Source organism: Podospora pseudoanserina (assembly GCF_035222485.1).
Source record: "Podospora pseudoanserina strain CBS 124.78 chromosome 7 map unlocalized CBS124.78p_7, whole genome shotgun sequence".
Lineage (NCBI taxonomy): Eukaryota > Fungi > Ascomycota > Sordariomycetes > Sordariales > Podosporaceae > Podospora > Podospora pseudoanserina.
Window position 1 is genome coordinate 1,170,267 of NW_026946671.1, and position 24,471 is coordinate 1,194,737.

The following is a 24,471-nucleotide window of genomic DNA, read 5'->3' on the forward strand; positions in this document are numbered from 1 at the left end:
AAGCCGTTGAAACATCAACCCGGAGCTCTCCGTGCTGCTGTCCGGGAGGGGTACTGCCGCCCATAATGTATGTCTCAGAGCCCTCGCAAGGAGCTATCATATCTCACAGCCAGCATTGTCATGTGCCATACTCCAGACCTTCCTATCGGAGGAATTGACGGTCATATACAGACAGTGGTAGTCAATGATAAGACTAACATGCCCCCTGTTCGACAACGATAACAGCGCAGGCACTCAAGGTGGGAATGTGGGGTGATAGACGTTGACTTACACAGCAGGAGCTCTCCCATATCCCGTCTTGGCTTGCAGCAAGCACCCCTCGTTCGCATCAGTCAACTTACCTTATATAGCATACTCCATCTTCCCAAACCTTTTTCTTTCAACCACATCTCCTTCACACCCTCAAGCTTCACCCCCAACAAGCTACCCAAAATGCCTTCCAGCAAGAAGAAGAAGCCCCAGCAACCCGCACAGGGGGAACCCTCCAACCCAACCGCCCCCGCAGTCGAAATAACAGATCCCCAGACCAACAAGCCCAACATCGTCGACATCCACACCCATATGTACCCCGCCTCCTACATCAAGCTTCTCGAATCCCGCAACACCATTCCCCTTATCCGGTCCTTCCCTGGCCACCCTGAACCTCGCCTCGTCCTCCTCCCCTCTGAGGTCCCCCTCCTTTCTAACCCTTCCCCATCCCACCCCCCAGGACGCCCCCTGACAGAAGCCTACACCTCCCTCGACGCCAAGATCGCCTTCATGGACAAGCACAACATCTCCATCTCGGTCCTCTCCCTCGCCAACCCCTGGCTCGAGTTCCTCTCCACCTCCCCCGACCCCTCATCCCTCTTGGAACCCGCTCTCAGAATCAACGTCGAGTTCGAAGTCATGTGCAGTCAACACCCCGGCCGGCTCTACTTTTTCGGCGTCCTCCCCCTCCACCCCGAAAATACCTTGTGCGCACTCCCGTTGGTTCTCTCCATGAAGATGAAATTCAAACATTGCCGAGGTGTCATCATCGGCACCAATGGGCTGGGAAAAGGTCTCGATGATCCGGACATGGAGGACGTTTTTGAAATGTTGGAGGAAGATGACTTGCCAATATTTCTCCACCCGCATTATGGGTTGCCAAATCAGGTGTTTGGAGAGAGGGCGGAGAAGGGGGAGTACGGGCATGTGTTGTCGTTGGCGTTAGGGTTCCCGATGGAGACGACGGTGGCGGTGTCGAGGATGTATCTGTCAGGCATGTTTGACAAGTTTCCCAAGCTAAAAGTCATTCTGGCGCATGGGGGTGGGACGTTGCCGTTTTTGGCGGCGAGGATTGAGAGTTGCATTCGGCATGATGGGTATTTGCACAAGAAGGAGAAGGAAGGGCGTGGGAAGATCAAAAGGTCGATATGGGAGGTGTTGAACAGTCAGGTGTATCTGGATGCGGTGGTGTATGGGGAGGTTGGACTGAAAGCGGCGATTCAGGCGTCGGGGGAGAGAGGGGTGGAGAGGCTGATGTTTGGGACTGATCATCCCTTCTTCCCACCGTTAGAGGAAGGGGAGGAGGAATGGGGGAGTGTGGTGATGAATACTGAGGCTGTAAATAAGGGGCTGGGGGAGGGGAGCAAGGAGGCGAGGATGGTGTTGGGGGAGAATGCGATCAAGATTTTGAACTTGGAGAAACCCTGAGATCAGCTGAATGGATTCGCCGGGTAGCACTTGCCTCCAGCTGTACCTTTGTATACCTATTTCAGGAAGGCACGATAAGGCATTGGGGAAGAGCAACCTGAGAAGGGAAGATGCAATGGACTTGACACTCTTGGGAACACTTGAGAAGGAAAAGAGCCACGGAAGAACACATAAGAAAAAAAGAAAAAACAACCATATTCATACACAAATGCAAATCCTTCATCCCGGACCTTTTCGCTTCGAAAAAATCCTCAACACCCAACCATACACAACCGGAAAACTCCATTTACCCAGAATCAGAACCAAAAACTCCCAATATCACCAGCCGCCGAGTCGAGCACATCTTGCCCACCAGCAACAAGCCTCTATCATAACTCCTACAATTGCCACCCTCATCCCTCTCTATGTCAAGCTGCCTCCCCAAAACATAGTCACTGCCCTTTCAGTCACCACCATACCCCTCAGTAACAAAGAACCAGCAAACTCCCCTACATTCTCCCTTCCCCCGGGAGTGGAAGGGTTTGTGGGGTTGGGCATGATGGGTAGCTGGGTGGTAAGTTCCCTTTGGGTTGGAAGTAAAGTGGTTTGATATGTGCGTCTGTTCAAGGTGTTGTAGGTGTAATTCGGGACTGGTGCCTCAAGCATTGAGAAAGTACACCGAGGGTAGAGTGCGGTTATTGCTGTCAAGAGAGGGGAGTTGAGGGAAATGAATGAGGATGCCAAACCTCGGGGTCGAACCCTTCCAGGTATATATCATTGCCCAGTCAATGGGTGCAATAACCCTCGAGCAGTTCAGTCAATCCCCACTGTTTGGTCTGCATCTCTTTTTTAAATGTATGATGCCTGACAGTTTGTGTTAGCCTACAACCTCCAAAACCATCCAATCAACTTGCATGGTTGTAGAGAGAAGAACGCCTAGTCGACGGGAGGAGGCAGGTAGTACGAGCCGAGCTTCTGCTTGAATAATTAGTATTTAGACGATTTACCTACCTTACTTCGTCTGTCATGCCCGGTAAAGCTACCTATTTATTCTAGAAGCAGGCTTTGCGCAGTTGTGGAAAGCAACAACACGAAAGAGATGTGTGCCCGTGGGGCGAACAGATCTCGGGGAGATGATTACAGCCAAGCGAGGCTGGCTACAAATCAAACCAAACCCTGACCATACCAAAGCACACACCGAGCCAAAAGCTGTCAAAACCATTATCTTCTTGGTGGTATGATAGGTTTGACTGAGAGGGTAGCACCCTTACCTTGTTTAGGATAATCGCGACACGGGATCAAGTAAACCTCAGCAGGATATATACATAATGTAGACTGATGTCCGCAACCATCCCCTGAGATGAAATCATCACTCCCAACTCAGATACACATCTTCAAAGCCAGGCACAATGCATGCCCGCGCTTAGGTAGGGACAAAAATGGAATTTGGTATCTCTCAAGGAAAAAGTGACTATATCAACTTTCGAAACCAAGCACATCTCTCAGATAGCTGCCCATACACACACACACACACACGCACGCACATATTCACGCGGATACGCAACCCTAATGTGTACACCAATCCCTACCAGCCAGACCACACTGTAGATACACACCACCCCATCTCCCCATCTCATCCTCAATATCAAACGTTGTCATCACGACTGGTATTTCCCGCCCTCTTTGAACCCTCCAAAAAGCTAACTCCCCCCTTTCCTTTTCCAAATCCATACCCTTTCCTGATCCAAATCCCAATAACCTTCTTCCTTTCCAATAACCCGCCTGCTAAAAAATGCGATCCAGAAAATTGATCAAAAAAAGCGAAATATACGCACACACACACACACACACACACACACACAAAATATACCACACACCAAAGAAACCCCTCCCATCTCATACCAATACACCCCCTTATCCCCCAATCCCCTAATGATGATGCATCCCCCATCCCAAACATACTCCCAAACGCATCCATCCCCCCCACTCCCACCCCCCTGCCCACCCAAAACCCCACCCCTAACCCATCCCCGGCCCCCCCAATCTCAGGCGGCTCCATATTAAAAGGCATAAACCAGGCCGAACTCGGCTCCGCCCCAAAAGCAGCATGCAGCGCAGCGTCCTGCTGAGCAGTATGCCCCCCCACCCACCACCACCACCACCACCACCACCATGATGTCTCCCCCCCCCCCATCACCACCACCCCTCTCTCCCACCCCCAGTCCCATCATGATCCTGCGCCGCCCACCCCGCCAGACCCGACGCGAGCGGATGATGCTCAACCCCATTCCCATACGCCCCAAACACCAACTGCCTATCCAGCCCCGGCAGCCCATGAGCCCCCAACGCGCCCAAGGCAAACGGATCCGGCGGAAAAAACGAATTGTGCGGATGATGAGGGTGATGATGCGACAAATGCGAGACCGCCACCGGGGAGACAGGCGACAAGGCATGATACGCCGACGCGTTCGTTATTGTCAAGGGGTTGAACGGGCTGGGACCACTAGACTGCGGACCAACACCCGCATTGGCAGAGAAAGACCGTTGATGAAGCCTCGCAGCAGCATGCATCTGCTCAGCCGCGCCTTGTTGATGATGATGATGTTGTTGTTGGGCGCGGGCAAAGTCGGTTTGCAACGGTGATAAAACCTGGTCGTTGGCACCTCGCTGGGAGCCGCCAGCAGTGGAAGCCTTTCTAACGATGGATTTCCGTTTGAGGTGCTGGCCGGGGCGGGAGATGCCATTCGGACCACCAGCATGTTCGCCACTTTGCGGGGAGAGCGTGGTAAAAAACTCTTCGACTGTGTGCAGTTCTGGTTTCTGTTCTAGCACCGCGTCCTCGCCCTTTTCCTTCTTCTTGTACGTGGCCGGGTCGAGGAAGTCGGACTGAGAGACGCCGTGAGGATAACGGTCGAACCAGTCGCCGTATTGGAATATGGGCGAGGCGGCGTTTTCCTGGGCTGGGTTGCCTTGCCTGGCTGCGTCGGCGCAGGTGCGGTACTGTTCGCGGAGGTTTTCCGACATCCAGTGGAACATGCCCCAGTACCGTCTCATCTTGGAGAGGAACTTGACGTTGGTGGCGAGGTTGCGCTTCGAGGTTGCCTCCATCGAGGGGTTGCCCGAGAAGATGCCAAAGATGTGGACTGTGCTAGACAAGAAGGCACAGTATCCTGTGAAGGGTGCCGTGATGAAATGTGACTCGGCATCCTTGAGTAGTTCTGATATCCGGTTCGCGGCGGCGAATGCCTTTGCGCCTGCCTTGGTGACGAACGCCTTCGGCACGTCCTGTTGTGACTGACCGTTTGGTGATGAGACGGCGAACCGGTTCATAAACAGAATGTTTTGCTGGACCGAGATGTGCAGAAACAGAAACTGGTTGGCCATGTTGTCTGTCTCATGCAAGTGAAGGTTTTCTGGTGTGTAAGCCAAAGACTCCGGCAGCTCAAAGTCTTCGGTCTGCTTGAGTAGTTTCGCGTATTCGGATTCCGGACTCCACATGGGGTGAGGATCTAACTCCTTTCCGCCCTGGTTGAGGTACCCGATGATGCGCCCCCATAAAGCGATGGCCTTGATCATCCAGGCTGCCACGCCCATATTGTCCTTGGCCTCGGTCGCTTGACCCTCGGTCGTGGGCTCTAGAACTTGCCCACTGAGCGTCTCGGTCGGCCCGGGCATGTCGTACTGAAAGTTTTTTTCCTTGATGGGCAGTGGGATCTTGAGGGTTTCCTCTCTGATGAAACATGGCCGATCGGTTCCTGATGAATTGAAACGGTCCATCAAGAAGCACGCCCACATCGTTCGTCTCCGGATTTCTCGATCGATAAAGCTCAGCTGTGTCTTTCCCGTCATCCGGAGGGGGTCGTGCTCGAGATCCTTGTGAAGCTGAAGCGCAAAAGCCATCCGGATGGCCTGTCCTCCCAAAGACCAACTCCGTCCACCATGGCATGTGCCGAACTCGTGCAGACCCAGAATCAGAAGACAGGTCAAAATTGTGATATTTGGCCATTCGTATCGCTTGGTGAGAATATCGCGGGCCGTCGAAGCCCATTCCTCTCCACGAAGGAAATTCGGGTTCGTGGCTAGCTTTGGGTGGTTGGAAAAGCGTGCAGCAATGGCGCATACCGAGAGGATCAACACTGGAGGTAAAGCGCCGGCCCTGTTTCGAACAGTCAATAATGAAACTCACAGATCAGTTGCGAGCCGACTTACTTGAGCTTTCTCATAAAGCTTGGTTTATGAAGGATGTGATAAGCTTGGCCATAAATGTTCTCAAAAAACACCTCGGCCAAGTGCTCCTGGATCTCCTTCGATGGCAGAGCATCGCCGCCCTCGAGCAACAGCTTCGATTCCTCCGCCTCCTGAACCAGCATCGTTGAAGGCTTGTGAGGTCCATCCAGCTTGGATCTTGATGTGCCACGAGCCCAATTGTCCAAGTCTGGTCCGAAAGCTTCATCAGCACCGCGCTTCTTCGCCGCGCCCTTGGTGCTGGTGAGAGTCCCTGGAATAGCCGGCTTGACAACCGCTCTGGTCACCGACGCCGCCATAGAATCCTGCTCTGATTTTGGCACCACTTTGATGATGCGTTCCTCCATTCTCTTCAACCGCTTATCCAGCATGGCCATATAATCAGTCCTCGGCGCCGCCTTGCGCGCTGTCACCTTGTAGACACATGGAATGCGAGACCGTAGACAGTGCTTGCATGCTGGCTTCTCTCCCGAGCATCTAATCTTCTTGCGCCGACACGCGATGCAGGCCAGGGGCAATCTCTTGCGCTCCTTTCCCGCCTTCGTCTTCAGCTCGCTCCATGCTGGTGTCGCATCTGTCTTATCACCCTTTGATTTTCCACCCATGTCTGTCCCATCCCCCAAGCCTCCAGTGGCAAGACCAAACTCGTCCGACATTGGCTCCTCCAGGGAATTGCCGCCGTTCTGGTTGCTGTCGGGGCTGCCATTCTCAGATGTGTCCATGCTCTCCTGCCGCCGGCCATTGGTGTCACTGTAAGAGGTCTGGACAGTGATGGAGGTGGCCTGGTTCTGTTGGTCATGCATCGAGGTTACCGAAGGTGGATGGGAATGCGCAAACACGTCTGGAGTGTGATCGTCGAAGTTTGGTGGAGCTAGACCAGCCATCGGTGAGTCGTCTTGATAGGAGAACTGAAAGTCGCCAAAATGGGTCGCATCTACAAGATCATGGGTTGCTGCCGTAATGGTTCCCATCCCGTCATTGGATGACTCCAGCTTGAGGGCTTGCAGAGCAGCGGATGATTCAGGTTGCGCGTGGTGACCGTCAGTGTTGTCCGCCGAGGGCGAGAAATCGAGCTCCAGCGACATGGCGAAAGGATGGATGGCACTCTTGGGCTCGTGCAAAATACAGGTGGGTATGTGACCTAGTAGGTACCCTCCACTGGGCAAGTAACGGTAGCAACGGCCAAGCGAGATATCGTCAAAAAGACTCGGTACTCCGTAGCTAGTTTGCGAAACTCCTACTACACGACCAGACCAAACCCCAACTTTGCTCTCCTTCACTTCACTTGGGAATATCTGGGACGGCGACGATGATTTGTAGTGGTGCACAGGGATATCGCATGGTATAGGGGGCGGTGGTGTGGTGTCACGAGCTGCTACCTGACATCGACATGTCCCCTGAGGATTTCCGACAAAGCGCTTTCCAGGATGCGAATTGTCGAAGCGTAATACCCGGAGTGTTTCCCGGCCTTGACCGTCTTGTCGATTTCTTGGTATGCGATCGGCCGTGTGTTCTCGAGTAGCAAGGTAAGGTAGAGGTGATGCAAAAGGTCGTCGCGGTCGTTCGTAGGGGCCGTCGAGGGGAGTCAGCAGGATAGAGAGAAAAGTAGTGGAAAAAGACAACTCCGAGAAGCTGGCAGAAGGGGAGGCGACAGGCGACAGCAACTGGGGTTCGAGTCTTTTGGCGTTTGGCGTTTCCCAACCACAGGCGTCTCCAAGGCCGGCTTGGTGGATCAGCAAGAGAAGGGTCTGGCGGAACTAGCGAAAAGAAGCGTTTTCGGCGGCTGTCCAGTGGGGTAACATGCTGTTTCGGTTTTCTTGCGTGTGGACGATCCAGAAGCTAGACCGCCCAGGGCAAGGAGGACAGGCAGGGAGCCACCTCGTAATACCGAATAGGCCGTTATGTCCTTTTTGTTTTGTCTGGTCTGCAATTGGGTGCTTGAGCCGGCCTAGTCGCAGTCGGATTCGGTCTTGTTGAGAATGTGACGACGTGGGGAACAGGGAAACAGGGGCCTGCAAGTCAATATACGGGGAGGCCAGAGAGAGGATGGAGAGTATGGGGGGAGCATCAAGGAAAAGATGGGGCAAATAGATTGATCGCGGAGACAGGGTGACAGGCTGGTCCAAAGGATGTTGTAAAGCCCACGGCGGGCCGACTGGCTCTCTAATGGCACCTATCAAGCGCCCTCTCCCCTCATTTTCCGTCATATCAAGACGAGAGCATGGGGAACTCTCGTACCTCACAGCAGACAAGGTCGAGGCGGGCCACCTACCACCCCTCCTGCATGCACAAGAGACACACGTTCTTCCTTGCAGCTGAAGCAAGCCACCACACCAAGCAGTATCATGGATGCTCGTAGAGCTCTCGCGAGTGGACTGGTTCCAGGCTAGGCACTACCTACGCCGCGCACGGGCGCCCGCTCCTTCGTCCGGGGTTGTACTGTAGGTGGTGTGTGTAGATATTCTTATCCCCTGTTATGATACATAGAGCGGGCAAAACGAACTGAGATGGGGGTGAGAGGGCCAGGAACCGGTTCGTTCGTCTGTCGAGTCGGTGTCGGAGGGGTGGTGGGAGCAACAGCTTTCAGCGCGCGGATATAATTGTATGAGCGAGGGGCTGTCATCTTTGATCCATCCGCCAGCCTGCCATGGCAAAATTCCGAGAATACGCCGCCAGGCAATATAGGATGTACAGCATGACCGGGGTGCTTGGCTGGTGCCGTCGATTGGGTTTATCAGCGATGTGTACCTATTCTATATTATCCCCGGACTCTGTCGATACAGACCTGCTCCCTTCCGTCGTACAGGCCGTCTCTGTCTCTGTCACAACCCAGAGGCATCAAGACGTTTGTGGGGAGTGGCAGGGATGGGCCGGAAGACGGGTAATGTTGCGGGGTTCGGAGCAGGGTTCGGTTGACCAAGCCCCGAGCAAACAGCGAGTCCCGTCGCGCCCAGAAAGTCGGGACCAGCTGGGGCCGAAGCGTCTTGACTCGTCTCTGTTGATGACCGCCGTGTCTTGGCGGGTGGCAGAAACTCCGGTGATGCCCAGTTTCCCTTGCTTTTTTCTCGAGGATAGCTCCAGGCCGCACAATGTGTTCTGTTAGCTCAATGTCAGAGCGAACGAGCAAAAAGGAAAATACCACCTTCTGTAACACAGCGAGCGAGTGATAGCTACGGTTGACGGAAGCAATGTTCCACAAACCCTTGCTGAACTCGTGGGAAGGCGGCGTGTGGGCGTGACCTTGCCAATTTTGTGGCGCTCCATCCAACCCCACTTGGAGCAAGGCCCAAAATCAACCTCTTGCTCCTGTCAGTGTCAGTCTGTCAGATCTGTCCAAGATCACAAGCTTGGAAAGGATCATCGTCAATATTTGGTGGACCTGCATCGTCGACTACGAGTCCATATTCAATACTTACGTGACATCGACAACGATATACACTCTCTCACTCTGAGCGGAACAAGTCACCCCTTCGGCGGTTTTCTCGTCTCGTGCCGCCATGAATTCTCCGTAGGCATAAGAAACAATAAAGGAAGCTTCGGTGCCTTCTCTTGCAGGTCTATGCTGATGCGAGAAGCCTGGCCCATATTGGGTCGCCACCAACTCTCGTGGGAGCCATGTATCTCGAGGTAAGATGGTCACAGCCCTCTCAACATATAATATCGATTTTAGGTTACAGCAACACACCACCTACGAAATAAATGGCAGCCAACAAATCCCTCTCTGCCTTCCAACACGCTTCGGATCGCGCGGGATCGCCACCAGCTGGGCTATTCACTGTAGCTATCTTTACAGTCACCCCAAATGTCAGCATCGCTCGTACTACAACAGGCATGACTGCAGCAGTCAAGAACGAGCCCAGCCGTCCAAGCTGGGGAAGCAGGAAACATGGAGGGGGGTTACACGGCTCGATTCGATCCGTCCTTTTTCCTCCAGCTTCCGAATTGGCATTTGCTATATTGGCTTGTCAAGCCGACAATTATCCGCAGTGCAGCTCATAGCCTTCCTCCACCTCCAGGATTACTACCCCAGAGCCATCGTCTCCGCTGACACCCTCTTCCGGACCGTTACCACCTCAAATCCAGGATCAAACCGACCGCCTAGCGTTCAGGTTTGGTCTTAGCGACCTACCAAGCTCACAAGAACAGCGTTGCGTTTCTCATCGTCCTCGCAGATGCCAAGTGGCCAACCTGTCATCCAACCCAAGGTTGAGCTTCATGGTGATGACTCTGTTCATCATTGCGACCTCGAATATTGCCCGTCATTAAAGGGCGCTTCCAACAAGCGAGTCGTCTGCGTGGTGTGTGGATGTTATCACACAGCATTATATGCTCGTGGGCACGGGATCTGCATATTAGTTTCAACGGCCCCAGCGATGATCGTGTTTCCTCACAGTCCCGTCTGCCCCCTTTGGGAAATATTGCGCTTGGTCAGTTATAGTCACGAGGGGAATGCTCTGTAGAGGTCTGGATTGAAACGTTGGGGTCACCTCTGCATCCACTTGCAGCACGACCAGGAATCGCACGCATGCTACGCCGTGTCTGCCTTCAATCTCTGCCTCTCCAAGATCCAATCGGAACCTCGGATGGTCCGCTTACGGCTCTTTGCTTCAGGACGATGCAGGCCTTCGTCTTGATGTGTGCTGCTGCTCTCCGCCAGCCTGGATCGTCGCTCACACTACACGTCAGAAACACACCACTTTGGCGGAGTTTATCCCGCAGCTTTAGACAACGACGGGTTCAACCGTGACAGAGTTATGGTGGATGGCTGACTAGAACAGTCCTTCGACATAGCTCGGCTGGCAAAGGCTCCTTCCTATCCAGTCATGAAATCTGGGGGCGGGCGGAAGTATTTTGATGAAGAGAAAACGGGATAAATTCGAACAGGCTGTTTCAAAGGACTCATTTCACATCTAGGGCAACCGTTGTACAATTCCAAGCCTTTACCTCTTCCCTCACCGAACGCAAAAACCACTAGCATTACCAGATCAACCCAAATTTGATCGTCCCTGAGGTAATCTCTTCAGCGCCACGCATATATGAAAAACAAGCACTCCCTTCATTTCCTTTCTTCTTCTTCTCTACCTGCCCAACTTACATCTTGGTACATACATACACTTACAGAAAGGTCTTGGCTTGCCGTTGTGTTGACTCCCAACCAATCGGGTATTTAGAGGTTGTATTTCGGGGGCAACTTCGGCTCGGTTCATCGTACCGATCATGATTGCTTTCCCTCTGATGGAGAAGTTCGCTTGATGCCTTTCCCGCTTGTCAATTCTTTTTGGTTTACATTCATCAAGATCGCGGTAGGCACCCTGGCGGTCAAGGAAAGACATGGGGGACAGGACAGGCAGGGTGTTATTCCTTGGTCTCACGGACCATCATGCTTGATTTGATGGCTTGAATAGAGTGGATTGGGACGAGGTAGAAGCCCGATTTGGGTTTCCGGGCGGGGTGCAAGGCATCACTGACAGTGTAGTCGGTCCCAGTTCATCCGATTTGAGAAGACTACATGTGAAAAGAATTGCAACTCCGGTGTGTAGGAGGCCAGGAATGGTTCTGACAGTGTGGATACAGCTGTCATAAGATTCCTGAGTCCTTGGGTATGGCCACATAGCCATTGCACTCTACAGACCGAGAGATCAAGTTCCATACCAACCTACAAGCAAATACTCTATCGATTGCTCGCGGTCATTCCCAAAAATCACAGCCCAACGCTCTTCATTTTTTCTGGGCCTTTTTATTTCGACCCTTCTTCCTCACAGCTCCCAGGTTCTGCATCCGCATGCTCCCGTTCCATCCCCACCACCGAACTCGAGGCTTTGATCAAGATGTCCCGTCCTAGATAGATACCTATCAATTTAGGCCTATCATGACTTACCAACCTTGGGATTATCACGACCAAGCCTTCCCATTCCAAGCCCAAACTAAGCTAGGAAAATAAGAGTGCGAATTTTGAAGGCAGTCAGTTGCTGCTCAAAAACAGTATTTGCCTTTGACCACTTGTGCTTGAAATGGAGTTGAAATGTAGCGAGGGATATCAACAAAAGCAACCAGAGTGTTCTCGAAAGACAATGTTTTAACCGGACAGCTTTCTTATACGTAGAAGCGTGCAAGCTGTGAACGGTATATGTAGCAGGTAGGTAGAGCCAAGAGGCCAATACCCTAGGTAGCTGACTTGATAGGTATTGTTGGCAAAGTGATATGAATTGTTGGGAGTGGCAGTCCAGTTTCTGAATAGATAACAGCACAAGGGCAACAAACACCTCCCGGTGGTTTAAATCTCAACATCGAGTCCAATACCAGTCTTCTCCTCTATATACACAAGCCAATCCATACAAAAGAAAGCCTTATGAAAAAGCCACCAAGCAATTAAACGTCCATTCGCTATATGCACAAAACCACATCTTCCCCCCTACACACCATTACTCTTCACCCTCACCATCACCCCCAGCAGCTTTCCCCTTCTTCGACCTCTTCCTCTTCTTTTTCCTCTCCCCCTCCACAATCCCATCCACCGCCACCTTCTTCTCCTGCTCCTTCTCCTCTCCACCCTCCTTCTTCTTCTCCCTCTTCTCAACTCTAACCGAATTAGCCCCACTCCCCTTCTCCTTCTTCTTACCCTTCCCCTCATCCAACAGCTTCTCAAACCCATACGTCGGCCCCGACTCCTCAAACTCCTTCCCAAAAGTATCCCTCCTCCACTGTCTCAACCTCGCCTTCTTCCCCAGCTTCTTCTTGTCCTTCTTCTTCTTCTCCGCGTCCCTAAACGAGGCCAGCTTCTTCAACCCCGCAAACTCATTCAGCGCCGCGTCCGAGGGCGCCAGAAGGATATCACGGGCCGTGAGACCGAATGATGTGGGGGAGGTCTCGCGGTACTTGAAGGTGAACTGCTCCTTGCCCTTCTTCTCCAGCGCGCGGGGCTGGTCAATCTCCATCTTGGTGTCGACCAAGGCTTCAATCTTGGCAAGCTCGGCCCTGGCTTGTTTCTTGGCTACCGCCTTTTCCTTCTTGAGATCCTTGGTGGTCTTGCGCTTCTTGGCTGGGCGGTCAGAGTCATCTGAATCATCAGAGTCGGAACCCTCAACTGAAGGGGCAGGCTGATCAGCCTCGAGGTCGGAAAGGGCAATAGCGGGTACTTCTTCCTCGTCTTCCTTGAAGTCAGGGATGATGTCCTTGATGTCGATATCGTCATCCCATTTGGGCTTCTTGGGCTTCTTGGAATTCTTTTTCTTCTTGCCGTCTTCGTCCTCGCTGCCAGAGGCTTCCTCCTCCTCGCTGTCGATGACCATGTCGTCGACCTCATTGTAGTAGTCATCATTGAACCGCTTCTTCATTTCCTCCTCCCAGTCGTCATCCTCCCATGCCTTATCCAAGAACTCAACCCACTCCTCATCCGTAAGCTGCTTCCCGCTCATGCCCGCCGCCTGCTTAATCTTCTTCAACCTCTCAGACGCCTCGTCCACCTTGAGCCTCCTGAGCCTCGCTCTTTCCGCCTCCCTCTCCTTCTTCTCAGCCTCCTTCCTCTCCTTCTCGAGAGCTCTCAGCTTTTTACGTCCAGTCAGCTCCTCCTTGCGAGCGGAGCGCGCATTGGCCAGGTTTCTCGAGTACGTCTTCAGGACCTCATTGCTCTTGGTGGGGTCTTCGAATCGCATATTATAGGCATGCTCGAACTCGTCAGCAATATCGTCCTCGGCATCCTCTTCGTCAGAGTCAAATGCTTGCCACTTGTGGTCAGGCGCCCACGCCTTGGAAGCCATGAACTTGGACAGAAACTCCTCCGGGTTCTTGTCGGCGTTCTTCACGTCCAGCTCCGTCACCTCGACGACGGCGGCTCTGGAAGGGTGGACGCCGTTGGCGGCAGGGGCGGGTTCGGCCTTTCTGACGGGCTTGATAAAGGCGTCGTCGTCGCTCCATTCCTCGTCGTCGGCGCCGGCGGCGTTGTTGATTTCGGCCATGATGGCATTCTTGAGTTCGGCCTGCTCCTGGACGTAGGTCCTGGGAACGTTGGGGTCGGCGGCGGTGGCATCATCATCTGCGCCGACGTCGCCAGCCATGTAGCGCTCGCGGTGGTAGTCGCGGAGGAACATGGGCTTTTCCTTCTTTTCCTCATCATCCTTCTTCACATCTGTGGTAGGGTCGAAAGGCTTGTAGAAGACGGCTTCCTTATCATAAATGCGCGGATCCTTGTTCTTGATAGCGGCGAGCGTGGCTGAGATTTCGGCGTCCAAGTCCTCGGTGATCAAGGCGGCTTCGTCGTCCTCGGATTCGTCGTCAGAAGAGGACTCGGACTCCTCGCCGGCGCCGTACTTTTCCTGCAGGCGGTGAAGCTCCTCTCTCTTCTTGTTGTGCTCGAAGCGGCGGGCGTATTCCTCGTTGATGTTGAGGCCGGGTGTCTGGCCACCGAGAGTAACGCCGCCATCTTCCTGGTCATCTTCGCTGCTGGAGGCAGAGTCGTCGAAAAGGGACTGCTTCTTGGGGACAATCTTGTCGCCACTCCGGGCGGTTTTCGCAGAAGCTGAGGCCATTTTTAGGTCAACCTTGCGATCTTTGGGCGGTCAATTCGAAAAAAGGAAAAATTTTGGAGAAGGAAGAGGGAGCTGCAAACTCCGGTGTTGAACTTTTTAGTGGGGCTACTTAGAAGTGGAGATGGGCTCATGCACAGACCACAAGTAACGATCAGAAGACAAAGCTCCACCAGTGGCAGGGGTCACTTACACTGACACTGACTCCAAGAAGAGTTTCGATGATAGATGATATTTACATGTGATTTTACAGCATAATATTATAGGAATGGAATTGGCAAGATATTGGTAGAGGATAGAGGATGAGGAGTGGATGTCCTGGCAGCTCCCGTGTCTTTCTTACACCATCCTGGGATGCTATTTGGACTGCTATGGCTTGGAAATAGGAAAAGCAGACTCTTCTTTTCATATCTACCTGACATGGGACGTCATGACACGCGTATAACTTCCAAGTTATTCTCAAAAGTACACAGGGTTGGCAGCTGCCTAGATCTTCATGTGTTGTTAGTTGTTACCTAAGCCTTCAGCTATAAATCACTTTTCCAGGTACCTCTATAGATTGAATGACAATGTAGAAAAGACACTGGAATTTTCTGACAATATGTTCTGGTTCTTCAGCTTTGGAAAATGTACCTGTTTAAGCTACTTGCAGTCAAATTCCATTTCATCCTGAAGCTGTCTTTGCCTCTTGGTGCCAATGTGGCACGTGCACTGTTGGTGCGCAATCGCCTTGACGCTAAGCCTGATTTGGAGTTGGCTCGGAACTCCCATTGCCCATGCATCGCCGCCGCCGTCGTCGCATGCATCCTGGTTCCCGAACGCTGTCTACCTATCACGTCACTTCGATTCCAGCATCGAAGCCAACACCACGCAACACTTTGCAAATCCACATACGCATCTTACCATCACCAAGAGGGCCTGCCATTTCTTCTCTTCTCGCTCTGCCCTGCTTTTGTCTTTTTTTGCTTGCTGAAGCCCTCGCCGACCGGTGTTCCGATCTCTCTCCCCGCTGCAATATCCCAGAATGGCCGACTCAGGTGCTCCCAAACCAAGCAGCAGCGTCAAGCTGGTGCTGCTCGGTGAAGCTGCTGTGGGAAAAGTACGTCTCTTTGCTGCCTCTAGACACCGTCAACGTTTACCCCTCCCGCTCCATCTCCATCATACGACTACTAACAAGACCTGTTCCAGTCATCTCTCGTTCTGCGGTTCGTCAATAACGATTTCCAAGAGAACAAGGAGCCAACAATAGGAGGTATGTTGATTCGGGGTACACTCTGATGTTTACAATACTGACTCCTTCTCAAATAGCTGCCTTCCTGACTCAAAAATGCAATCTACCCACACGCACCATCAAGTTCGAGATCTGGGATACCGCCGGCCAGGAAAGATTCGCCTCCCTCGCCCCCATGTACTACCGCAACGCCCAGGCAGCGCTTGTGGTCTACGACCTGACGAAGCCCACCTCGTTGATCAAGGCGAAACACTGGGTTGCCGAGCTGCAACGGCAGGCCTCGCCCGGTATTGTCATTGCTCTCGTCGGTAACAAGCTCGATCTCACAAACGATAGTGCTGGTGGAGACGGGGAAGGGGCTGGTGCTGGTGATGGAGAGGATGCCAGAAAGGTGACGACAGAGGAGGCCAAGTCGTATGCTGAGGAGGAGGGGCTTCTTTTCTTCGAGACCAGTGCCAAGACGGGCTACAACGTCACTGAGGTGTTCACGGCTATTGCAAATGCCATCCCTGAGACATCGCTCAAGACGGCTCGGGGTCCTGGTGCCTCTTCTGCGGCTGCTCGTACGGAGGAGCAGAGGGTCAACCTCAATGGTCCTCGGGATCCAAATGCCAAGGAGGGATGTGCTTGTTGATGATGGGCTGGGATGTGGAGTGGAGGGCTTTCTTTTGGTGGATGGGAGAGGGCTGCGACGGGATTTGCATTTTATGGGTACAGGAGTGTCTGGTTTCTCATTTGGGCAGGAGTAAATAGTGGCTAGGTGTTTTCTGTCGTTTTTAATGCCATTGCGTTCCTGTATGGTGTCTTGGTGTTTGAGGGACTCGATACCCTGTGATGTCCGTATCTTTTGACAAGAGTGAACATATCGTCACAAAATCATCCAAGACTTGAACCAATTTCATGTTGAACCAGCCTTTGTAAAGTATATTTTCTTTCGAGGCGGATTCCCATGCCTCAACGGTTGGGCCTCAGAGTGTCCTTGCTGGTGCCACTCATGAATGCCTCACAGGAAGCCACATACGCGCAGTCTTGAATGTGGCAGAAGCAAAAACAGTTTGAACATCAGCTCGAACAAGGTAGAATGACAATACTCGCAAGCAAACTCCATCAATTGCCCCTATCGTCTACATAACCATGGGGATTTCTCGTTGCCCCACTGAGTGAGTGAAGTGCAACGTTCTGGCGCTCCAATATTTAATGGTGGCCCAAGCGGCGGTGGTGCACGTGCTGCTTGAATTGGTCTCCCAAAATTTTATTGAGCCTAGATTGCGAAACGCGACAGCAGAGCGCATCCAGCTCGACTCTCAAACCGCCATCGCTTTTGATTCAGCCTTTGAAAACGACATTCGATAGCTCATATTTTTGAGCCGTTACTTTTGGAAACAAGAAGAACCCACCGGCGTCGATTTCCCCTCCCCAAGGCCACGTCTTTCGCTGCCAGGCTACGACCGGCGACTTTTCGCTTCGCGCGTTGCCCGCTCTCGCCTCCGCAAGTGTAACGCAACATCCCCAATTTCGATGCCGGCGACACTCCACCACTCTACTTGACCCTTTTCTTGGGCGGCGGCACCGCAACTATCGCGGATTGCAGGGAAATCATGGCGGCGTCATTCACCATCACCGAGGCCCAGGCCGAGCTTATTCGGTACGTCTCTGTCCCAAGCTGCGCTCTTTTTACAAGGGATGACACTAACAAAAAGTCGCACCACACAGGTCTCTACCCCAGGAAGACATACCTGCGAAGCTCCGATGTGCTATTTGTAGCAAACTAGCTGTCAACGCTTTCCGTTTGCCCTGCTGCGACCAGGCCATCTGCGAGGGCTGTCAGTCGACTCTGCCTACGTCGTGTCCTGTTTGCGAACACTCCCCGCTCTCGGCCGACGATTGCAAGGCTCACAAAGCACTGCGGACGACCATTAAGGTTTTTCTTCGGACAGAGGAGAAGAAGAGGGAGTCAAATCGGCCAAAGGAGGCGACTCCCATCACTCCTGTCGATCCTAGCCCGGTTTCGGCAACTGCCCCAGTGCCACCTGAGCTGAATGAGCAATCGGCTGAGTCTGTGGCGCCTGCTGGGGATAATCAAGAACAATCCAGCTCGGAGGCACCTGCTGCTGAAGTTTCCGTCGAGACTTCCCATGGCCAGGAAAATGGTGAAGCGGCACCTGGTCAGAATGACGAGACTTTAGAGCATGATGGTGCTGATTCTGTAAGTTCTCTTGGACTTGTACCTCTACGGAAAACACACAGTTTGCTAACCATGATCAAGGACCAACCTTCACATCCTGCTCCCGAGGGCGAGGGCGTAGGAGAAGCCACATCAACCGAATTGGTGAAGCAAGAAGGCACTGAAGTTGCCGAGGGCGAGGAAACTGAGGAAGTCAACGGCGAGGAGGGGGATGGAAATGAGAATGACCAAGAGCAGAATGCAGATGGTACAGCCAAGCCCATGACTGGCGGTTTCGGCATGGGCTTTGGCGGCAACTTTGAACAAATGCCAATGATGATGGCCATGAACAACGGCTTTGGCAGTTTTCCAATGATGGGTCAGTCCAACTTTACCTGCGTGTAATCCTGCCATGTCGTGTGTAAAGTTTCTCGAATGCTAACTCTTTTCCCCAACTTTTAGGCATGCCAGGCATGAACATGGACCCGGCGATGATGATGCAAATGTGGAGCGGGGGTTTTCAAGGCATGGGCATGAACGGCATGAACATGAATATGGGCATGGGAGCAGCAGCAGCAGCAGCAGCAGCAGGGTACGGTGGCGAGGCCGATAACTGGAGCGGACAGCAATCATGGAATGTCGGCCAAGATAATTACAATCATCCAAGCGCTTCTGGCATGGGCAATGGTGATTATGGCTCGTTTAACTCTGGCTTCCAAACAGGATATAATCAAGGTAATTATGGCCACCCAAATCAGTTCAATGACTATCGCCGGAATCAGTGGGGGGGTTTTCCCCGTGGTAGAGGTCGCGGCCGCGGGTACGGGTATGGCGGCGGCGGGTATGGACGAGGAAACTTCCACAATGGGGGGTATGGGGGTGGGAATTATAATGATCAGAATTTCAACAACGGACAGCAGCAGTATCCCGGCAGTATGAACGGTCAGGGCAGCGAGTTTGGTGGCGGCGAGAATGGCGAAGGTGCTGTTGGCCCGAATGATGGTACCGTCGATGAGTTTGGGCGCTCTATTCGCGCTGATGACGGTGCTGAGGGCGCCGCTGATGGCCACCAAGACGGGGTTCCGCATCATCAGGGAGAGGGTGGTGAAGAGGGGGCACACCAAGGCGAAGAGGGCGGTCCAGCCCAGCCAGCTGATGAAGTTCTGATTAATGCACCCAAGGGTCCCAAGGCTATGTTGCGCGGTCTTCCCAACACGAGTTACATTCACCTACAAGCTAGAGGCTGGGTGGATGACGGGAAGCCGAATACCCCCAACAGTGCGAATGGCACTGCGGCGCCTAGCCAGGCGGGCGATCACCCCCGGTCACGTAGTAGTTCCCCGAGTGGCTCGCGGAGGGGCGGTGGTGGTGAGGATTACCATCACCATCACTCTCACAGGGATAGGGATCATGAGGCTTATCACTCTTCGAGGAGAGAGAGGGGCAAGTCTTCGAAGCACGAGGGGCAGTCGACGAGGACGCATTCACCTTCTGCGGTGGGGAGTCGGAGTGGGAGTCTCAGTCGGAGTGAGGATAGGAAGGAGAAGGAGGAGAGGCATCGGGGTGGTAGACGGCAGAGGTCGCATTCGCCTGATGGGGATAGGGAAGATGATGGGGAGGACCGCCGGCATAGGTCGCATCGCAGCAGTAGGAAGCATGATGATCGGAAGGAGAAGGATGAGCATACCCGCTCGCGCTCGGCGTCACCTCCGGCGGATGAGTCCCGAAGATCGAGCCATCGCAGCAGCAGGAAGGATCGCGACTCGGATAAGAGACGGGATAGGGAGAAGGATCGGGATAGAGATGGGGAGCATGAGAGCAGCAGACATAAATCTAGCGGCCATCGGTCATCTCATCGGGATAGGGACTACGATAAGGATCGCAGCGGCCGAGACCGTGATAGAGAGCGGGACCGGGACCGCAATAGGGATCGTGACCGGGATAGGGATCGGGAAAGAGATAGGGATAGGGACCGTGACCGGGAGAGAGATCGTGATAGGGACAGGAAGGAGCGTCGTGATCGGGATCGGGACAGGCGGGATAGGGATAAGGAGAGACGTCATAGGAGCGGGAAGTCTACTGCTGATGGGGCTGAGGATGGGAGCTCGTCAAAGAGTAAAGGTTTGGAGATTAAGGGTGGTGGTGGTGGGTCGAAGGGTCATGGAGAGAATGCTGGTGGTGATAGCGTCGTTGGTGGGAGAAGGTCAAGTGCTGCTACGACTGGGCCTGCGGTGCAGGATCCGCATGCTGCTGAACGGGCTGCTCGGGATAGGGAGCGGTTGCTTAAGGAGACGCGACGGATGGCGAGTTTTGCTAGTATTGCTGGATCGAAGAGGGGACGGGATAGGGATGGGGAGGGGGATGATGGGGAGAGGAGGAGGAGTAGGAGGAAGGGGAGACGGGGGGAGGTGGTGGATGGGGAGGGAGAGGAGAGGGAGAGAAGAGATTATGATTGATGGGTGGTGAGATGCATGGTGTTGTAGGGTGGTTGTAGATTTACATAGGGGGGTTGTCACTCGGAAATCAAAAGCGCCCTTTTTGTGAAGATGGTTTTTTGGGGCTGAAATGGAAAAGAGGATAAAAAACGATGTTCACGTTGGCATTGGTGGGGTGTTGTTTGGTGTATATAATATATGGTTGAGTGTGATGTATTTATAAGACTGGGGATCGGAGTATAATTGTGTCTTGTACCTACCGTCTTTATCAACGCTATCCACAGAATGAAGGTGTTTCTATGCTTCAGGTTACTGTGTCCCTACCACGCCATCAGCTCGTGTTCTACTTAGCCAGTTGAGCACACTCAGTCGACCATGTTTTAGTTACGCCTTCATTCAGCCACACCAAAGGTTACCACAACCATGCTATTGAGGTGACAGTGATATGCAGGGTCGCAGCTTATTATACCGGCATTCATCAACACAGATTTCCCAGTCAAGAAACACAGCCTGCATCATCCCTCCCTCACCGTCCAATCCCATGCCCAGCTCGCCCAGACATCATCGTCAACAAGCGTCCGCGTGGTCGGTTTTAGCACCCAGTGAGGTGTTAGTGGCGTGGAGATGGTGGCCCTCAAGGGGAAGCATTGGTTGACTTCCGGGCGGGAACTGCGGGGTTAGCTGACGCTTGTGCCCCCAAACGGGGGGCTTGTCTCCAACTGACAGCTCCCTATCGTGGTGGGGGTACATGGGTGCATGGGTACCTCTCTCCATATCACTTACCGCATCTTGACAACCTCCGTTTGCCTCCGTACCATCTCTCTCTCTTCCCGTGTCCTACCACTAGATCTGCTGCCAACCCCTCCCTCGGGCGTGAACTTTAACGACAGCTCTTTCTGATGATGTCCAGCTTTATTCATTGACAACTGATTACACTGCAGTCAAAGAAGAAATATCAAAACATTTTACTACTTGTCTGTAAACCACACCGACCACTTTCAGCTCCTCTTCTCCATCTTATGTAACTTTCTTGCCTCACCCATACATTTCCATCCCATTATTCACGACACAGCGATGCGTCCGCTCCCCGGTGATGACGCCTTTGGTGGGCGTCCTCGGACCTCGACCATGGCGAGCGGCGACAGCGACACACCCGCCTTTTTGAACATGTCTTCTGCTGCTGCCGCTGCTGCTGCTCCGCAAATGACTTATTTCTTTGCTGATGAAGCTTCCATTGGGGATTCTTCGAACGCGAGACCACCTGCTTCGTTTCTTCATCATCATCATCATCATCACAGGTCGAAGGATAGCAAGAGGTTCCCTTCGCTGGATCATCCTGATCATTATTCGCATCATACTCCCAAACAATATCCGCCACGCAGCTCACCAGCTGTTCAGTACGAAGACCGCGACGTCAGCGGCGGTAGAGCGATAAGCTCAAACTCAAACTCCAAAGGCAAAGCTGTGGTGGCTGCTGCTGATAACACTGCTGTCAATTCCAAACCTAATGAGAGTGATGACCTGGCCACGCCTATGCCAGTGACCTCGGGCAATTTCCCAAAGTTATCATCACCCCATCCTCCACCGCCGTTATCGACTACTTCCAACTCCCGCCCTACCACCCCGTTTCTGTCCGCCGGTCCAGCTTCAACACTGGGAAGTATCTCTTCTCGACGAAACTCATTGTCCTTATCCTCCGCCCCGTCTGTTATCGGAACCGACTACGACGATCGTTTATACCCCGACGAAGACGAGCAACAATTGCAAGAGACAGAAATCATGGAAAGCAGCGGGAGTGTGCCGCAGCTGGTTATGCCCAGTATCAAGATGCCTTCTCGACGGCCGTTTACCGAACAGGGGAAACAGATGGGTAGACTGAAGGTGTTGATTGCGGGGGATAGTGGTGTGGGAAAGACTAGTTTGATCAAGGCTGTGGTGCAGAGCTGTGAGAGTGTTGTGCATGTTGATTCGATTGTTGCTGGAGAAGGGAATGGGATGCTGAGGAGTTTGCCTGTGGGAGGCAGGAGGGGAAAGGGGAAGGGGAGTGGGGAGACGAGGGAGATTACCGAGGTTTGGGCTAGTACGAAGCCTTATCCTGAGTGGTGGAGTGAGGTAGAGGCGGGGGGTGGTGGGTTGGGGAGGAGGAAGAGCTTGGGGGATGAGGTGCTGGATAGGAATATTTGTTTTGTTGATACGATGGGGTATGGGTTTGGGAGTTCGGTGAGTTTTATGAGCGAGGGGGTGAGAATGGGGTTGGGATGAATGAGGGCTAATTTGTGATGGCAGTCTATGGATACTATTACGCCGGTGACGGAGTATATTCAGGGTCATCTTCAGCGAATTAGTAGTGGTTCGTTGAGTGATGGGGATGTGTTGAGCATGCTGGGTGGTGAGGGGGGTGTGCAGGTTGATGTGGTGTTTTATATGGTGTCGAACCGTGAGTAGAGGTCCTCGTTGTCTGGGGTCCTGTATATGCTGACTTCGATATTAGGCCTCCGCCCTGTTGATATTCACTACTTACGACAGCTCTCACCCTTGACCAACATCATTATCCTGTTGGCGCAAACTGACCTTATGTCTGCGGACCAGGTTGCCGCAAGCAAGGAGCAAATCTACAGCCAGCTGAAAGAGGCCAATATCCGCCTCTTCTCTTTCAACACAACCTCTTTCAATTCCGAGAAGCAAGGGGTATACGCCACATCCAGTGCCAACGGCTCAGACCACGACAACATGGACGCAAGCCTGCTCATGTCACCCGACTACGTCCAACCACTCTTCCCAACTGAACTCGCCACCCTCGTCGAGCAAGTCTTCAACAAAGATGGCATCTCCCGCCTCCGTCACGCAGCCGCCCGTAAATACATCCAATGGCGAAAGACCCAGTCCCCAAGCTCACCATCGCTGTCACAGCGGTCCCTCCGCATGTCCAACTCTTTCAGCCAAAATTCTGTCTCTGGAAGCCAGATGCTCAACCCGCTTGGTAGCCCTCCATCGTACGCCCTAGCCAGAATCACAGACCACACCCAAAGAGAGGAACGCCTCGCCCAAGTCCGCTTTGCCAACTGGGCTGCTGACCTGCAGAAATCCATTGCCAACGAGAGGGCTCAGTATCTGGCCCTTGCCCGTGGTGACCGTGCCCTCTGGCTGACGGAACGGCTTAATGAGTGTATCCAAGAGGGGAGTCTAGTCCCAGTGAATAGTAGACAGCATACCCACCGCCACCGTGGAAGGAGTGGGAGTGATGGGTTAGAGTCACAGAGGTATAATAATGTGAGGAGACAGCAGCAAGTGAGGCAGGTGCATAGGGAGAGTAGTTTGAGGAAGGAACCAGAGGGGAAGCAACAGCAGCAGCAGCAGCAAAACTCGAATCATGACCCGTTGGGGTTGTTGGAAGTGGCGGCTGACTTGAGGAGGAAGGGGTTGGTTGTTTTGGAGGTGTTGGGGAGTATTGGGGTTTTGGGCGGGGTGGTGGTTTGGGTTGTTGATCGGTGGGTGCATGTGCAGGCTATTGGGTGGGTGTTGGGTGAGTGGGAGAGGTGGTGGGAGGGGAGGTGATTTAGGGTGGGAGGTGATGGGTGGGGAGGCTAGGGGTGATTTATGGGGGTTAAGGGGGTATATAATACAGATGGTACTATCTGAGAATGGGGCCATGTTTTTTGAAAGAATGGAGCATATGGGACTTGGGAGTAGGGGGTGTTGAGGGGGGTATATCATGTAATTTTTGGTTGGGGGTATACATAGTGAGAAAGAAATGGATATCTAAGTTTGTAAAGCCTCTTCCACTGTGTTGAGCTGGGTGAGCGGGGACTTTTATCTTGTGGTCTGCTTTGGGGGAGCTTGGTCAAGTGTGTGAACTAGTGTGAGGTGTGTAGATGTGATGGTGTTGGAGAGTCACAGAAATGTAAGAACACAGAATGGCGGCCGTTTTGCTCACTGTAAAGGAATGTGTAGGAGCTTATGTGTGTATGTGATCGAGTGGTCTTGGTGGTCTTGTTCAGTTTGGCGGAGGGGAAGAGGCGCTGTTGTGGGAGGTAGGGGCTTACCAGCGCCCCGCTCTCTACCTTTTCATTCACCCTCCTTATAATAAAAGGCCTTGAAAGAAAATTAATGAGCCTTTGAATTATCTTTCAAGGCGTTCGAACTATCTTTTAAGCCCTTCTAATTATCTTTTGAAGCCTCTTAACTATTTTCCTGACGTCTTTTGACTATCCTTTAAAG

General features: G+C 52.9%; 8 protein-coding genes across 8 annotated transcripts; 4 read left to right on the top strand and 4 right to left on the bottom strand.

Annotated features, from left to right (window-relative positions):
- Positions 1-267: 267 nt before the first annotated feature.
- On the bottom strand, positions 268-2,679 carry QC764_0105520 (uncharacterized protein; the record flags this gene model as incomplete). The annotated part of the gene is made up of 3 exons (XM_062941109.1): positions 1,882-2,679; positions 371-1,236; positions 268-302 (listed from the first exon to the last, which is right to left on the bottom strand). The coding sequence occupies exons 2-3, from the start codon at positions 549-551 to the stop codon at positions 268-270; spliced, it is 216 nt and encodes a 71-aa protein (XP_062796678.1). The 5' UTR covers positions 552-1,236; positions 1,882-2,679.
- On the top strand, positions 433-1,677 carry QC764_0105530 (uncharacterized protein; the record flags this gene model as incomplete). The annotated part of the gene is made up of 1 exon (XM_062941110.1): positions 433-1,677. The coding sequence occupies one exon, from the start codon at positions 433-435 to the stop codon at positions 1,675-1,677; it is 1,245 nt and encodes a 414-aa protein (XP_062796679.1).
- A 1,170-nt stretch (positions 2,680-3,849) lies between the features above and the next one.
- QC764_710310 (uncharacterized protein) lies at positions 3,850-6,986 on the bottom strand (the record flags this gene model as incomplete). The annotated part of the gene is made up of 2 exons (XM_062950649.1): positions 3,850-5,812; positions 5,866-6,986. 2 exons carry the CDS (start codon positions 6,984-6,986, stop codon positions 3,850-3,852), a joined length of 3,084 nt encoding a protein of 1,027 aa, XP_062796680.1.
- A 1,753-nt stretch (positions 6,987-8,739) lies between these two features.
- Positions 8,740-9,165, bottom strand: QC764_710316 (uncharacterized protein; the record flags this gene model as incomplete). Its single annotated transcript, XM_062950650.1, has 2 exons — positions 8,740-8,997; positions 9,076-9,165. The coding sequence occupies 2 exons, from the start codon at positions 9,163-9,165 to the stop codon at positions 8,740-8,742; spliced, it is 348 nt and encodes a 115-aa protein (XP_062796681.1).
- Positions 9,166-12,323: 3,158 nt separating this feature from the next.
- Positions 12,324-14,426, bottom strand: kri1 (Kinetochore protein Spc24; the record flags this gene model as incomplete). Its single annotated transcript, XM_062950651.1, has 1 exon — positions 12,324-14,426. One exon carries the CDS (start codon positions 14,424-14,426, stop codon positions 12,324-12,326), a length of 2,103 nt encoding a protein of 700 aa, XP_062796682.1.
- A 582-nt stretch (positions 14,427-15,008) lies between these two features.
- On the top strand, positions 15,009-16,443 carry VPS21 (Vacuolar protein sorting-associated protein 21). The gene is made up of 3 exons (XM_062950652.1): positions 15,009-15,522; positions 15,612-15,675; positions 15,732-16,443. The coding sequence occupies exons 1-3, from the start codon at positions 15,448-15,450 to the stop codon at positions 16,286-16,288; spliced, it is 696 nt and encodes a 231-aa protein (XP_062796683.1). The 5' UTR covers positions 15,009-15,447; the 3' UTR covers positions 16,289-16,443.
- Positions 16,444-16,842: 399 nt separating this feature from the next.
- QC764_710350 (uncharacterized protein) lies at positions 16,843-20,555 on the top strand. The gene is made up of 4 exons (XM_062950653.1): positions 16,843-17,299; positions 17,368-17,860; positions 17,921-18,197; positions 18,281-20,555. Exons 1-4 carry the CDS (start codon positions 17,253-17,255, stop codon positions 20,272-20,274), a joined length of 2,811 nt encoding a protein of 936 aa, XP_062796684.1. The 5' UTR covers positions 16,843-17,252; the 3' UTR covers positions 20,275-20,555.
- Positions 20,556-21,327: 772 nt separating this feature from the next.
- Positions 21,328-23,808, top strand: QC764_710360 (uncharacterized protein; the record flags this gene model as incomplete). The annotated part of the gene is made up of 3 exons (XM_062950654.1): positions 21,328-22,473; positions 22,540-22,690; positions 22,745-23,808. 3 exons carry the CDS (start codon positions 21,328-21,330, stop codon positions 23,806-23,808), a joined length of 2,361 nt encoding a protein of 786 aa, XP_062796685.1.
- Positions 23,809-24,471: the final 663 nt, after the last annotated feature.